The sequence below is a fragment of the Microtus oregoni genome, unplaced genomic scaffold (genome assembly GCF_018167655.1).
Source record: "Microtus oregoni isolate MIOR12 unplaced genomic scaffold, Mior012 000011F_ref0000422, whole genome shotgun sequence".
NCBI lineage: Eukaryota > Metazoa > Chordata > Mammalia > Rodentia > Cricetidae > Microtus > Microtus oregoni.
This window is the reverse complement of record NW_024543070.1, coordinates 8,040,640-8,055,041: the sequence shown is the minus strand read 5'-3', so window position 1 is coordinate 8,055,041 and position 14,402 is coordinate 8,040,640. Positions and strand designations below refer to the sequence as shown.

The 14,402-nt window shown below is 42.7% G+C and overlaps 1 protein-coding gene across 1 annotated transcript; it reads left to right on the top strand.

The window, feature by feature from the left end:
• Positions 1–5,191: 5,191 nt before the first annotated feature.
• On the top strand, positions 5,192–10,511 carry Arl14epl (ADP ribosylation factor like GTPase 14 effector protein like). Its single transcript, XM_041659670.1, has 3 exons — positions 5,192–5,287; positions 7,161–7,300; positions 10,289–10,511. Exons 1-3 carry the CDS (start codon positions 5,192–5,194, stop codon positions 10,509–10,511), a joined length of 459 nt encoding a protein of 152 aa, XP_041515604.1.
• The last annotated feature ends 3,891 nt before the right edge of the window (positions 10,512–14,402 follow it).

Here is a 14,402-nt window from a genome sequence, read left to right as displayed (position 1 = left end):
TGATGCTTTTTGCTGTTTTTGTTAAAGGGATTCATAAGCAGTTTTGTGGCTTTGAAAACAGCTCACCCACCTGGGAGGCATCCGCTAGGGAATCAGCTAATTGACCACCGGCACCGCCTTCTCCAAAAATGCCCTTTGTGGTATCAGACTCCCAGCAATTACCCGCGGAAGCGCGGTGTTTTCAGCAAGTACAGAAAGCGAGGCTAATGACAGAATGAGACAAAGAAATAGTTCCACTCATCAGTGTGTACAGTTCTTACCTCTAACGAGTGTGTAGGGAAATGGTACAGACAGTGTCTCTGAGTAAATGGCTTTGTCTGCTACTGAGAGAAAACAGAGACCAATTCTGGGGCTAGCATCTAAGCCCTGCATTTGTCCGGCTTTGATGACTAGCAGGTGTCTTTGCGATAGAGCTGAGCAATATTCATTCCTTCCTACACAAGACACAGTCAGCTTTCCTAAAGTCAACTACACAAGCCAGGTGGTTCGACTGTAAAACATCCCCACATGTTCCTGTGTCTGAACACTCAGGACCCCGCGGATTTGGCTGTTAAAAGAGTTGCGCAGTTTGTAGCTGATGGGGCCTCACTGGAGGAAGTGAGCCGGCGGGGGCGGACCTTGAGGGTTTATCTCCTAGCCCCACTTCCTGTTTACTTTTTCTGCTTCCTGACCCGGAAGGTCCGGCCACAGTGGGCCCTATCCCGCTGAACTGTAAGCAAAAATAAGCCCTTCTCCTTCAAGTTGCTTTTCTCAGAGTGTTTTATCCCAGGAACAACCAATGTAAGACACCAAGGGACCCTAAAGATAAGTATTACTCAAGTGTGGGTTGTCCACAGCTTTCTTGGTGGTCTGTGCCACAGAGGGAGCATGAAGACAAAATCCTGAGTTGGTCCCTTTTCCTGATGCTCCCACACAGTGTGCAGCCTGTCAGGGTGTAAAACAAACACTGCTTGCTTATCCACCATGAATAATCAGCTATCATGATTCGGGAATAAGCCACTGCTTCATCTGACAGTCAGCCTAGTCCAGTGCTAGAGAATATACAGCCATATAGTAGCAGTCTAATGTAGCTTTTCAAATTATATATGTATATGTATATATATATATATGATAATTTAAGTGAGTAAATTTGATCACAATGGACTGAATTATAAATAAATGAGTTGAAGGCCAATTTCAAAATGTGATTTTATTTGGAGATAAGTGCTCTAGGAAGTAAAGTTAAATGAAGGAATGCCAAATCTGAGAGTTTACATACTCTCATAAGAAGAGGGAGACTGCTGGGTGGTGGTGGTGTACACCTTTAATCCCAGCACTCAGGAGGCAGAGGCAGGTGGATCTCCCTGAGTTTGAGGCCACCTGGTCTACAGAGCGAGTTCCAGGACAGTCAGGGCTGCACTGAGAAATCCTGTCTCAAAAAAACAAAAATAAATAAATAGAAGAACAAGAGGGAGACCTAGAGTTCTGATTTAGTCTTGGTGTACACACCGAGGGAAGGTCCTGAGAAGACCTGCCATGTGTGCTCAGGAAGAGAGAGCCCTTTTTCAATATCAATGATGCCTTGATCTTCAACTTTGCTGCCTCTGGAACTGTAATGAGCAAATGCCCGTTGCCTCAGCCCTCTGGGTGATGGTGCTTAGTTCTGGTGGCTCAAACATGGTTACAATATGACCTTTTTTTAATGCTATTTCAGAATCCAAGTCACATGTGGCTTCTGTGCTTAAGATGAACTCCTCTTCCCCATGTACCCTCTGTCTGGAAGGAGGTGGCTCATGACCTCATTGTATCCTCTCGGTTCCCTTTCAGGCTTCTCTAAAGAGTCTTTGTGTGGCTGGCTTCTATGGATACCCCTCCCACACTCCTATCCTCTGGACAGTTGGTGACAGATGCCTATGTAAGCCCTGATACAGTGTAACATCCTGAAAGTAACTTTCTCCTTTCTCCGAGTCTCAGTTTCCTCACTTGCAAAACAGAAAAAAAAGTATTTATTCATAATGTGAAAATTTAATGAAGGGCTTTATAATGTTAGTCTAAGTGCTTAGATCCTATAAGCACATGACTCAGAGGGTGTGTATTTATTTTTAGACTGGTATCAGCATCAGTACATTTTCTTGGCTGCTTTAGAACTCACTCTGTTCCCTGAGTTAGCCTTGAACTCATGGAGATCCACCTGCCTCTTGAGGGCTGTGATTGAAGGCCTGTGCCACCACACCTGGCTAGTCACAAGGTGTTTTTGAGTACTGGCTGTGTGCTAATTTTGGGAGCTCTCTGAGGGTAAAGTGCAATACAGTCCTTCTCCATAGGTAAAGACCTAACCAAAATAAGAATGTGAACTTAAAACCTGGGCATGGGAGCACACGCCTTTGAGCTCAGGGCTAGGAAGGAAGAGGCAGGCAGGCAGCGGATCTCTGTGATTCAAGGCCATGCGAGGTAAGCCAGAGCTGTCTCATGAAACCCTATCTGAAAACAATAACAAATAAAACTGAACTGACTTAGAAGGAAAATGAGTGTTCGAACAAGCACGTAACAAGAGTGACTCCGGCTTCATGTTTAAGTTGAATAAAGGAGTTTGGATCAGACTATAAAGCAAAAAACTATTACCTGCAAGAGGACAGTATTCTGTGCAGAAATCTGCCAGTTGACTTGCCCAATGAGCTTAGAGAATCAGGTGATCTCTGCTCGGAGGAGCCAGTTCTCTTCTCTCTACTGGCCACTCCTGGCCTGGCTCTGCTTGGTAGCCTATGTTTGTTAGGAGCCTTGAAGCCCTGCTTGGACTCAGCCCATGTTTTAGATTTTTCATAACTCATCTGACATGTTGCTAGGACAGAATACAATGTTGGTCAAACTGATTTTGTATTCTTTTAGTCAGATATAGTGTTGATGGCCTTTGGGTGGGCTACTCAGTCTAGGGGTTGTAACCCACCCGGCAGTCAGTTATTCCAGGGTCACGGAGAGGCACTACCTGGAAGATAATGGGCTAGGAAAGCGGAAGGAGGCTAAGAGAGAATTCTTGTCAAAGCCTCAGTTTATTAGAGACGGGGTACAACTTTTATAGGGTAAAGAGTTGGGGGGTGGGCACAGGGGCCTGGGCTCTTGCCCCGTGGTTCACATTGGTCACATGGTCCACGTAGGCAGGAGGTTATCTTCGGTCAGGTCACTGTAGGCCAAGAAGTCACAACTAGGAGATGACACACCTAGTTCCCTAGATAGTTTGGAATGTGGGGTGGGTTCCGCTAACAGATAGCTCCCATTAACAGCCAATTTGGGTGTGGGGTAGGCTCTGTCAATAGAACTATTCCTAACACAATTAAGGGTGTGGGGTTCTCTGCAGACTCCCCAGGGTGACGGTTTCTGTAATGATTTTAGGAGGAAATTGGCTCCTAACAATATAGTGACTCAGCATTTTCTGTGTGGACAGCCCTAATCTTGGAAACGTGCTTCTTCCAAGCTGGGACAAAACTGATCTGTGCACCTTCATTTCCATCACAATGATGGTGGCATTGATGGCAGTAGATTCTTGGAAGAGGCGCCTAATGTTTTTTTGTTTGTTTGTTTTTTGGTGTGTGTTGGAAACTGCATTGGCAGACAGAAATTTAGTTAGAAGTTAGTGAACATAATTATGCATATTTTACTTATTTACATTCAAAGACCTGCTCTGTCTGGTTAGAAACTTCTACCTTAGGAACGCTGGGCAGGGAAAAGCGTGAGTTCTGACCATTTTCCTACTTTTCCTAGGACAAATGTTTTGGGCTGATAATGATAGCCAATTACAATTTAGTGCCTGTCGGAATTGTATTATAATTCCATTTTTATTTATCTGGGCATGTAATGATTAGCTTTAATTGTTACCTTGATACACTCTCGAATCACCCAGGGAGAGAATCTCAATGAGAAACTGTCTAGATCGAGTTGACCTGTGGGCGTGCCAGTGGAGAATTATCTTGATTGTGTCGGGTGAGATGAGAAGGCTGCCCACTATCCCACTCCCTAGGCAAGGGATTCTGAACTGTGGAAGGGGAGAGAAAGCAAGATGAAGGCCAGCATACTTCGTTCCTGTTTCCTTGTTCTTTTACTTGGCTATATCTCAAGCCCCTGTAACTGATTTCCTTGTGTTGACAGGCATACTCTAGCCTGGACTCGTGAGCTAAAAATAAACCCATCACCCCACACTGTTTTTGTCAGAGTATTTTTATCACAACAACAAAAATGAAAACAAGAGCTCAAAAGAGCAGCTCCGTCCCCTAGAGTATTCCCGGAGACCTACATTTCGTGAGCGACTTGAGGAAAAGCGCTCAGAGTGAAGGAGTTTCGTAAGAAATCAATTATTCCTGTGCACTTTAAATCCCGTAGTGTTTCAGGAAAAGCTCTTGCCTATAGAAACATCTTTTAACAATCTCTCCTTTGAGGAAGAATGTTTATTATGTAAAGATAATAGAGGGTTTGGGCTTTCTTTTGGACATCCTTTCTAAGAAGCTCCGAACAGAGCCCCAGAGAGAAAGGAATCTTAGTGAATCAGGAAAGCATGCTGGATGGGAGAGGACCCAGGGCTCAAAGAGAGAGGCTTAAGTTACGCGAGAGGTGGGAGAAGAGTCAGCGGTAGCAGGGAAGACAAGTAGTGTTGGTTCTAGTGCTGGGTCCCAAGTCTAGGGTTCTAGGTTATAGACAGCTGTGAGGGCCCTCACTGATATTTCAGGGACATGGGATGGAAGCAAAGAGGGATCACAATTATTTAAGCAGAAGTAATTGATGTGGAATTCCCCGCTGTATGCTGTGATTGCCATTAATGAGAATGGATATGGGCTTTACAATTACTAGGGATGCATGGCATTTACGTATCAAATATTGTTTCCCCTCAAAAGGATAAGTACGAAGGGAAAAGAATGAATAAGTTCTTCTTACACAAGACAGTTGGTCTGCAGCGTTGTCTGCTCCAGAGCCATCCGTGATAGTAAGAGTGATCAAGAGTACACGTAATTCATCAGCGAAGCACCTGGAAGAGAAAAGTGTCACTGGAGTGGTTCCAGGGAGTTAAGAGGGGATGGGGAGAAGGATCCAGGCTTTCTCACGTAGTCTGACTTTGGATGTAAAGACAACCTGGGAGGAGGTCCAAAGAAAATCCGAAGACGAAACACTGATGTTTATGCCATTGACATGTTTCATTTCTTTCCAATTACCTTTTTAGTGGTCAAAAATGAGCGAACTGTCCGATAAGAACAACCTCACTCGAGAAGAATCCACAAATCAAATGTTTGCAGAGAAGAGCAGTCAGATTGGACAGAAGCAACTGGTATAGCATGCAGATTTCATAATTCCGTGTTGTTTGTTGATCTTCCAGCAGGGGGCGTCTGAGATGGCTGTGGACCTGCCGGCAGGTCAGGCGTCAGGACTTCACAAGAGAGAACTTTGCTCCTCAGCCATTGGGATGGCCTGACGAATTTCCTCTTTGCTTTGTGTTCCTTACTTTTAGCCTGGCCATCTATGTAATGGCGTCTTGTCCTCGCAATAGAATGCTTGAAAAAAAAATCTAGCCAGGTCTTTTATTTAGTTCTTACTGTGTATTTTGTATTTACCATGTCATGACTCTAAATGCTTTATGGGTATCGACTCACCCAAGTCTTATAACAAGATAATAATAGCGTTATTATACAAAAATGAGTTGCTGAGGCTTAGCGAAGCAAGAATCTGTTCAAGTCGCACAGTTTACGATGGGCAGAGCCAAGACTTAAACAGCAGCAGGCTCGTCGGCTGTGTTTGTCCCCTGCTTCTTACTATGTAGCTGAGAACAGGACTAAAAAGTGCTGGATTTTTACTAGAAAGTGCTGGATTTTTCAGCTTTCATAGCTGTACCCAAGGGTAGAAATGCTTCAAAGGGTACGTCTACAAAGAAAGCCAATGTACCTCCATCAAGGTGAAACTTTAAGGAAATGCTTCTGTTATTCTAAGTAAACTACCTGGACTACTATTAAGCTAGTTAAGCTGCAAAAAAACGACTATCTGTTAGATTGAAAGCATCACTTTTATTTCTAGGAATTGCCTTTCCTTGGAATCCAGCCTATGTGCTTCTGGCTAATCAGGTTATTTTCTTCTAAAATTCTTCAGAAGAATATTTCTTTTCCTACAACATGCTTAGAAAATGTCCCCACACTGGCTATAGCACACACACACCTGTAACCTCAGCACTTGAGAGGCTGAGGCAGGAGGATTGCCACAAGTTCAAGGCCAACCTGGGCTACATAGTGCATTCTAGGCTGGCCTGCTATGGAGTTGGACTTGTCTCAAAGAAACAATGATAGCAATAACAAAAAGTCACCTTTTTATTTTGGGGAATATGTGAGTGCTTGATTGTGTGTGTGCCTGCAAAGGTCAGAGGAGGTTCTTGGGACCCTTGGAACTGGAGTTACAGATGATTGTGAGGCACCATGTAGGTGCTGGGACTAGAACTCAATCCTCTGCAAGAACATCAAGGGCTCTTAACCACTGAGCCATCTCTCCAGTCTCACATCATCGTGTTTTCGTTGAAGGGTCTTGCCTCTTGTCTTCACAATCAGGCCTCATTTTATTTCTAAACACAAAAGTTTCCCAAAGAGTTTTGGAAATTTCTCCTGACATTCAGAAAGGTGTTTATCAAGACTTTTCTTGCTCGAGTCCGGCTTTGATTGAGAGTGAGCCTTCAGTGGCATTGTCTGTGTTGAAGCCCGATGGTGTATGTAGCCCAGAACAGGCAATGGTTTTGAGACTCCTTCCAGAGGCTGGAGCTGGGTGACGAGGAGGATGTGTGACTCTGGCATTGTATATGGGCTTCTTCTGTGATGGCTAAGGGGACTGTTACTGCTCTGTCCTTATGACCAAAAAAAAGTCGATTCTGGTGGTCATCCCTGTCAGGTTTGCAAGACTGGTGGATGCTTTGCAAGGATAAACAAGTCTACTGGTCTTGATTCCTTCCCGTATTTTCTTTATATGCACTTTATACTCTGTGTTTAGAAAGAATGGCTTCATTTGAGAATGCATTGCCTTTTGAAACCGAGTCAGATGAAACTGTTGATTTTTTTTCCTTATGAATCAAACACATTTCCATGCTGTTTTGATAAGAGCTACAGAGAATCCATTTTGAAAGAATGAAAAGTGAATGAAACTACTAAAACACTCCGTTCATTTCACAGCAACAGATAGAGCGGCAGCTAAAGTGCTTGGCATTTCAGAACCCTGGACCCCAGGTGGCAGATTTTAACCCCGAGACAAGGCAGCAGAAGAAGAAAGCACGGATGTCACAAATGAATGAGTATTTCTCTGGGAAGTACAAGTAAGGGCATGACCCAGTTGATTTATGGGATTAAAAATCGCATGTGATCTCCTTGATTTTAAAGCCATGTAATTGAAAGTTACATCTTGTGAAGATTTCAAAACTTTCTTCTATCATACACTTAAGCCCCATTATGTCTGGATGTTAGTAGCTTTAAGAAATAGGAAATACTGCTGAGAACCAGGTGGCAGTTCCTGGAATGCCAGCACCTGGATGCAGGGGCAGAAAGATTCCAAGTTCAAAGTCAGCTTGGGTTACTTAGGAAAACTGTGTATGTGTGTGTGTGTGTGTGGGGGGGGGTAATCTAACTCTCAAATTAAAGATCATCTTGTTTTTATAAAGGGCTTTGTGCTAAAATAGTACCTTTAGTAGAAAAGATGACTAAATATAACAAAGAAATATTAAAAGAAAAATGAGGTCACCATAGGGATGGATTCAGAATATTAAGTGGGAACCATACGATCACTCAATACAAGGACTGCTAATACACTAGAATATACAATGTCTGAAGGTGTAACTCAGGCATGGGGCACGTTCCTAGCATGCACAGTCCCCAGTTTCCAACTATAGCATGACAAGGGAGAAAATATATTCCCCAAGGGGGAATTGGACAGATGGCTCGGCAGTGAGGAGTATCTCCTCTTCTTCCAGAGCATCTGTGCTGGTCCCTAGCATCCACCTTGAGCAGCTCACAGCTTCCTGCAAATCCAGCTCTCGAGAATCTGACCCCATTTTTCTGGTTTTGGGGGGAGGAGATCTCCACACACATGGCTTTATACTCACATATACACATTAATTTTAAATGATTTATCTGAAACAGAAGGAGTGAAAACCGAGCATTCAGTTTTGAACGTTTGATGTGTAGGAATGATGGAATTTATTATTTTTCAATTTTTTCCTTTTATTGAAAATAGATTCTTTTCTCATGTAATATATTCTGATTATAGTTTCTCCTCTTTTTTATGTATAAAATATGGTATGTGTTTGAGCTGCTCTGATAAAATTGTTTTTAAAATCAAATTTCAGTTAATACTCACTAAGGAAAAGTGACATTTAATAAAGTAATTGTATAATTTCTCTCCCACACACAAATGATTTATATGTATTATTTTCAAACGTGTATGTGACTGCAGGTGCCAACAGAGCCCAGAGGTATCAGATCCCCCTGACATTATATAGTTACAGGTAGTTGTGAACCACTCTAGGTAGACGCTAGAAATTGAACTCCAGTCCTGTGAAAGAGCAGTCTGTGCTCTGAATTAGCCACTGAAACAGTTCTCCAGCCCCATATATTAATAATTAAAAAACATATATACATATTAAGCAAACCATAAACTAAAGGTTGATGAATTCAAAGATTTTTTTTTTAATCTCAATTAGAAAGCATTCCTGCTAATGTGTGACCACAAGGCAGTGAGTGCCTTGCTCTTTCTTACTAATCTAGGAAAGGGGGAGGAAGAAACTGCATTACTTCAACTAACAGGAGGAGAGGAGGTGTTAGGCTTCGGGACAAAGGATTCAGAGGTACTCACTGTTGTAGGCAGAGTTTTCCTGTTCTGCAGTCACTCTCATAAAAACAGAATGAGGCTAATATGAATTACAAATGCTCGGCCAATAGCTCAGGCTCATCACTCTCTAGCTCTCACTTTTTAAGTTAACCCATATTCATTATCTATGCTCTGCTATGTCCTTTCTTAGCATGGCATGTTCATCTCCTGCTCCCTCTGCATCTGGCTGGCAACTCCTCTGACTCTGCTCTTTTTCCTCCCAGAGTGTAGTTTGTTTATTTATTTACTAATTGTTTTTTTTTTCAAGACAGGGTTTCTCCCACCACCTCAGTTATTTGCATTCTCTGTCTACACTGGGGGTAAAATAGTCATAAAGAAACAGCAGAACAGCTACCTGGGACCCTTGCCATTAGTGTCTTTTTTTTTTTGTCTTGCTTTAATGATTATGGTGTAGTAACTGATAGTCCCCGTCTCAAGTCATTAAGACATGTAGTAGTGTTTGCTAGAGTACTGTTAAGAGAGAAAAAGAATCTAAGATCAGTAGAAAATGTAGAGGGCACGAAGTCCTTGTGCTGATAGACAAGCATTAGAGAACCCAGAGGTGATAAGCATGAGGGCTTGGCTCTTCAGTGTAAGCGTTTATACCTGTTTTCCACCCAGAAGGCTGGGAGCAGATGTGGCTAATAGCCTGGTGACCTCTGTACTCTCTGTGTGACCAGGTCACGTCTGTGCCCTGCAGACCCTTACAAACAGGAATTGGGGTGGTTTAGAGCCCACTGACCTTTGCAGTTTCTGTATGACAGAGACCACACCAGACCCTTCCCCATGCCTTTGGATAACACATGTAGTCTTATCTGTAGAACACATCTTCATGGAAGAGGTAACATGTACTTTGAAAAGAGTTTCAATGAAATTAATTACGCCCTAAGCTTTATTGTGCACATGAGATTATGTTACACTAGGAAACTTTTTTCCCAAATTGTACTGGGCTTAAATATGCCTAACATAAGCTGCCTGATGGCAGACACTGGCTTTTGACTATTGAATCGAACTTCCTACTTGCCCCATACAGATCGACACTACACTGGTCATGGTGTCTACAGAGACACCCCCCAACCCACCCCCACAGAAAAATATCATCAATATATTACTTTAAAGGAAATCTAGAACCTTGATAGCAGGAAGCTCCAGTTAGCTATTCAGTGTTCTTAGATGAATAATGTGCCGCAGAAATGCTGGGCAGTTAAGCTGCTCTCAGGGCCAAGCCTGGCTTCACATACTGACTTGACTGTGCCATCCAATGTGGGGGCGCTGTCTCTGGTAACCTCCAGGATGCTCTTCCCAGAGAGTAAAAGGGCCAAGTGTGTGATGGGACTGTGCGGTAGTAAATGGGCCAGGTCTGTGATGGGACCGTGCAGAAGCTTCTTCACAGCGGCGAGGACAACAGTGCTATCTCATTCATATCACCTTCTCTTTGCAGAGTGATGAAGAAGTATGACAAAAGTGGCAAGCTAATCTGTAATGACATGGACCTGTGTGACTGCCTCGAGAAGAACTGCCTGGGCTGCTTCTACCCTTGTCCCAAGTGCAACTCCAACAAGTGTGGGCCCGAGTGCCGGTGCAACCGCCGCTGGGTTTATGATGCCATCGTCACTGAGTCTGGAGAGGTCATCAGCACCTTGCCATTTAGTGTCCCCGACTAGGAGATGCTGTGCATAGACACTTCTAGTCTCTCTCTCTCTCTCTCTCTCTCTCTCTCTCTCTCTCTCTCTCTCTGTGTGTGTGTGTGTGTGTGTGTGTGTGTGTGTGTTCGTGTGTTTTGAGACAGGGTCATATTCTGTAGCTCAGGCTGGCATTGGCTTTATAGCAATCTTCCTGCCTTAGCTTCCCAAGTTCTGGTAGTTTAGGTATAATACATCATTATACCTAAATTATACCTGGCTTCTGTTTCTTGTTTTTTATTGTATGGTCAGACCATACACACACACACACACACACACACATATGCTTTCTTTAAGTCAAACCTCTTCCTAAAGTTTTAGTGTTTGGGTAAAATATTCCCCAAAGCTATAAGTCAATGGAGCATGAACAACAATTGTGTAGCCTTCCATGTCCCTCTCAGGTCCCTCAACTCGTGACCAAAGGCTGCAGGAGTGACAGTCGGTCCTGCTCACTGGCACCAGTCTCAACTCTGCCTTGAAGTCACACCTCTCCCTTCTCAGGGTGTCTGGTTGAGAACACCACGGTTTTCAGGTTTACAGAACACTGTATCTAAAAGCTGTTCCCTAGAACATACAACCATAACTTTGTACTGTTTTTCTTGTCGTACATAACTAAGATAAGCAACAATGTACCTTTGTACTGCATATCTTTAGCTTTATTTTTTATCGTTTATATTTTGATGTTTACCTTAAATTTGGTAATGGTAATATTTCTACTGCCAAGAATTTATATTTTACTAAATTACCTCTTAGTTTATTAAACTGAGAAGTAAAGACTTGAATATACTAAAAGTCAGTGATTTACACATTTCCTTACAGGGTCAGTATTTCAGGATTTCTTTAAACGGAAGTTAGCCTTAATTAATATGCAAAGTGGGTGGTGTGGAGGTGTTTGAAGGGTTAAATTCAGCCGCCTTTTAACTAATTTCCTTTAATAAAGGTTATTAGTTATTGTTTGTATTTTTCTCTCCTCCTCCCTCCTTGTGTGTATGGTGTGTGTGTGTGTGTGTGTGTGTGTGTGTGTGTGTGTCTTTGCCTTTGTCCTTGTGTGTATTCACAAACATGAGTGCAGGTGCCTACAGGGACCAGAGACATTGACCTCCGTGGAGCTGGAGTTACTGGCCATTATGGGCCACTTGATATCAGTGCTGGGAATGAAACCCGGGTCCTTTACAAGAGCAGCATGTTCTCAAATGTCTGAGCCATCTCTCTAGCACTGAACTTACTATTTTTCCCCATCTTGTTTAAGTCAGAGTTTTCTGTTACGTTCATTGTCCTGAGGACTCTTACATCCTCAGTTACTAACTTGAGATGTCCGATATGACTCAAGAATTCACATTTGAAACAAATTCCCAGGTGATGCTGATACTACTGGCCTGGGGACCATGTGTGGAAATCACTTCTGTCAGTTACATTAGATACATAATGGAAGGAAGCGTTTAAACAGTGGGACTCAGGGACTTGGTACTATTTTCTTGTTTTAAATAAATGTGAAGTATTGAAAGCTGGGTTTTCCTGGTTTCTTCCCCCACCCCACCCCACATAAGCCATTTAAAGAATACTTATTTCTGTCCAATCTACACATGGTAGAAACGCTGACAGTTCCAGACTTGTTATGTGAAAATGTATTTTGATTTAAAAATCCTGAAGATTTTGTGGTGGCCTTGGAACGCCTATCTACATAACAAAAGAAATTAGATCCTTCTGCACTGTTTCCCACAGAATTTGGTTTTCTGGATTCCAGTTACTTTTTGTGGCTGGATATCGAACCCAGGGCTTCCTGCAACCTAAGTCAAGGCTCGTCACTGAGCTACACCCAAATTCCTCTCGTCACCTCTATGGAACATCTAGTACTATGAGTCAAACACCATGCCAAGTGTTTCTAGTTCATGGTCTTTAACTACCATAGCCCTTGGAGAAAGATAGAAAGTGAAATCCCCAAGTCACATCTTTTGAAAACTAACTGGGCATGAGTAGCCCTGGGGGCAGCAAAGATAATGGAGACCCTTTTGATTTGATATATTTTCTTTCATTTTGAGAACAATAATTATTTTTAAAATAGTGGACCAAATGTATTAATTTGTGACTTATTTATCTTTGAATCACACTATGTTTTAGTTCATGGGAATGATGGATGGGTCAAACAACACTGAGAGAAGGTTTATCTGTGCCAGGCATTGAACTAGGTGCTAGAGACACAGCACCATCCAGAATCTACCCACTCCCTGCCTTCATGGAGTTTGTGGACTTAAACCAAAGCATTTTCATTTTTGTTTCTTTGCATTCTGCTTTTACAACTGAGGAGATGTAGTCCCAGTGAATTAAATTGGTTTGATGTGGGATTCACCTCTGTATACTATGAATACCATTGATTAATAAAGAAGCTGCTTTGGCCTATAACAGGGCAGAATATTTGTAGGTGGGGAAACCAAACTGAATGCAGGGAGAAAGAAGGTGGAGTCAGTGAGATGCCATGTAGCTGCTGAAGGAGAAAGATGCCAGAATCTTACCAGTAAGCCATAGCCTTGTGGTGCTACATAGATTAATAGAAATGTGTTGATTTTAGATGTAAGAGCTAGCTAGGCACATGACTGAGCCATTGGCCAAACGATGTTGTAATTAATATGCTTTCTGTACAATTTTTTCTGGTCTGGGCGGCCAGGAAACGAAGTTGCCGTCTCTGTCTGCATTGGTTCTGTGAGAGCACACTGAAGAGCTGGCAGCCCTGGTATTTGTTTGAGACAGAATTTTATACAGCTTAGGCAGGCCTGGGCCTCCCTACAAGATGCTTCTTCCTCCACCTCCTGAGTGCTGTTATTAAAAGTGGGTAACACTATGCATGGCTGGCGATTGACCCCAAGGCTCCTCACACGCTTCAAGCGCCCTACCAACTGCACCGTATCCCCAGCCCAATCCTGAATTTAACTTCAGAAGCATTCCTTTCCTGATGATAACACAACATCCTAAATTGGCTAGTCCCTAAGACACATGCAGGTACCTTTAGTAACATCCATTCCTCAGCTTCCTCCAGTTCTTCAAAATTGAAATTTTCAGAACTCAGGCCCCAGGCATCTGTTTCTTCAAGCTAGATTCCTTGTTGACCCCCGTGGTGAGTGTAGAAAACCCTGCTTACGCCACCAGTATACCATCTTCATATTAAAAGCAAATGGCACTAGACTCTCTTTTCTACTTCCGCCTGCCATCCATTCTTAAGTAACAAGGTAATTTGGCTTTAAATGATTTGTCTCGGTGAGTAAGTGTATTGGCAAGTTATGTTCGCCCCTATCCCAGTAAGTCCAAAAATAAAGTAGAAGAGCAGACATTGCCTGCTACTTATATGAAGCCTAGTAAAACATGATGCAATGCGATTTCAGAAATCGGGTTTGGAAAATACAATTTTGGAAATCGGGTTTAGAAATATGATTTTAGAAATCAGGTTTATCTTGTTGATCTTGATCGAGTGCCCACTGCATGGGGTTTTGAAAACCCGCCTGCACTAAATGAACACTGCAAAAAGAAATTCATGTGACCTGCCGAAAACTCACTTTGCAAATATCTAGCTTTTATCACGGAGTGGCTGGAGCGCATTAACTACTTGATATGAATGCAGATTAACAGGGAATGTGGTTGCCTGGTCTGATTGCGTTACCCAAGGAAATTGTCTCCTTGGTGTAATGGCGTCTTTCTCTTTTCTGCTTGGCTATCATTCTATGCTGATGGTGGGTCTCATGAATATGTATAGGAACTGTAAGGAAAGAGAATTCATGCGGGTCATTTGAATACAAACTGGTGCACGCTGAAGGATTTAGACAAGTCATCCTGAGTACATTTATGCAAAGATTTTTTTTTTTTGAACGGGAATGCTGTGCCACA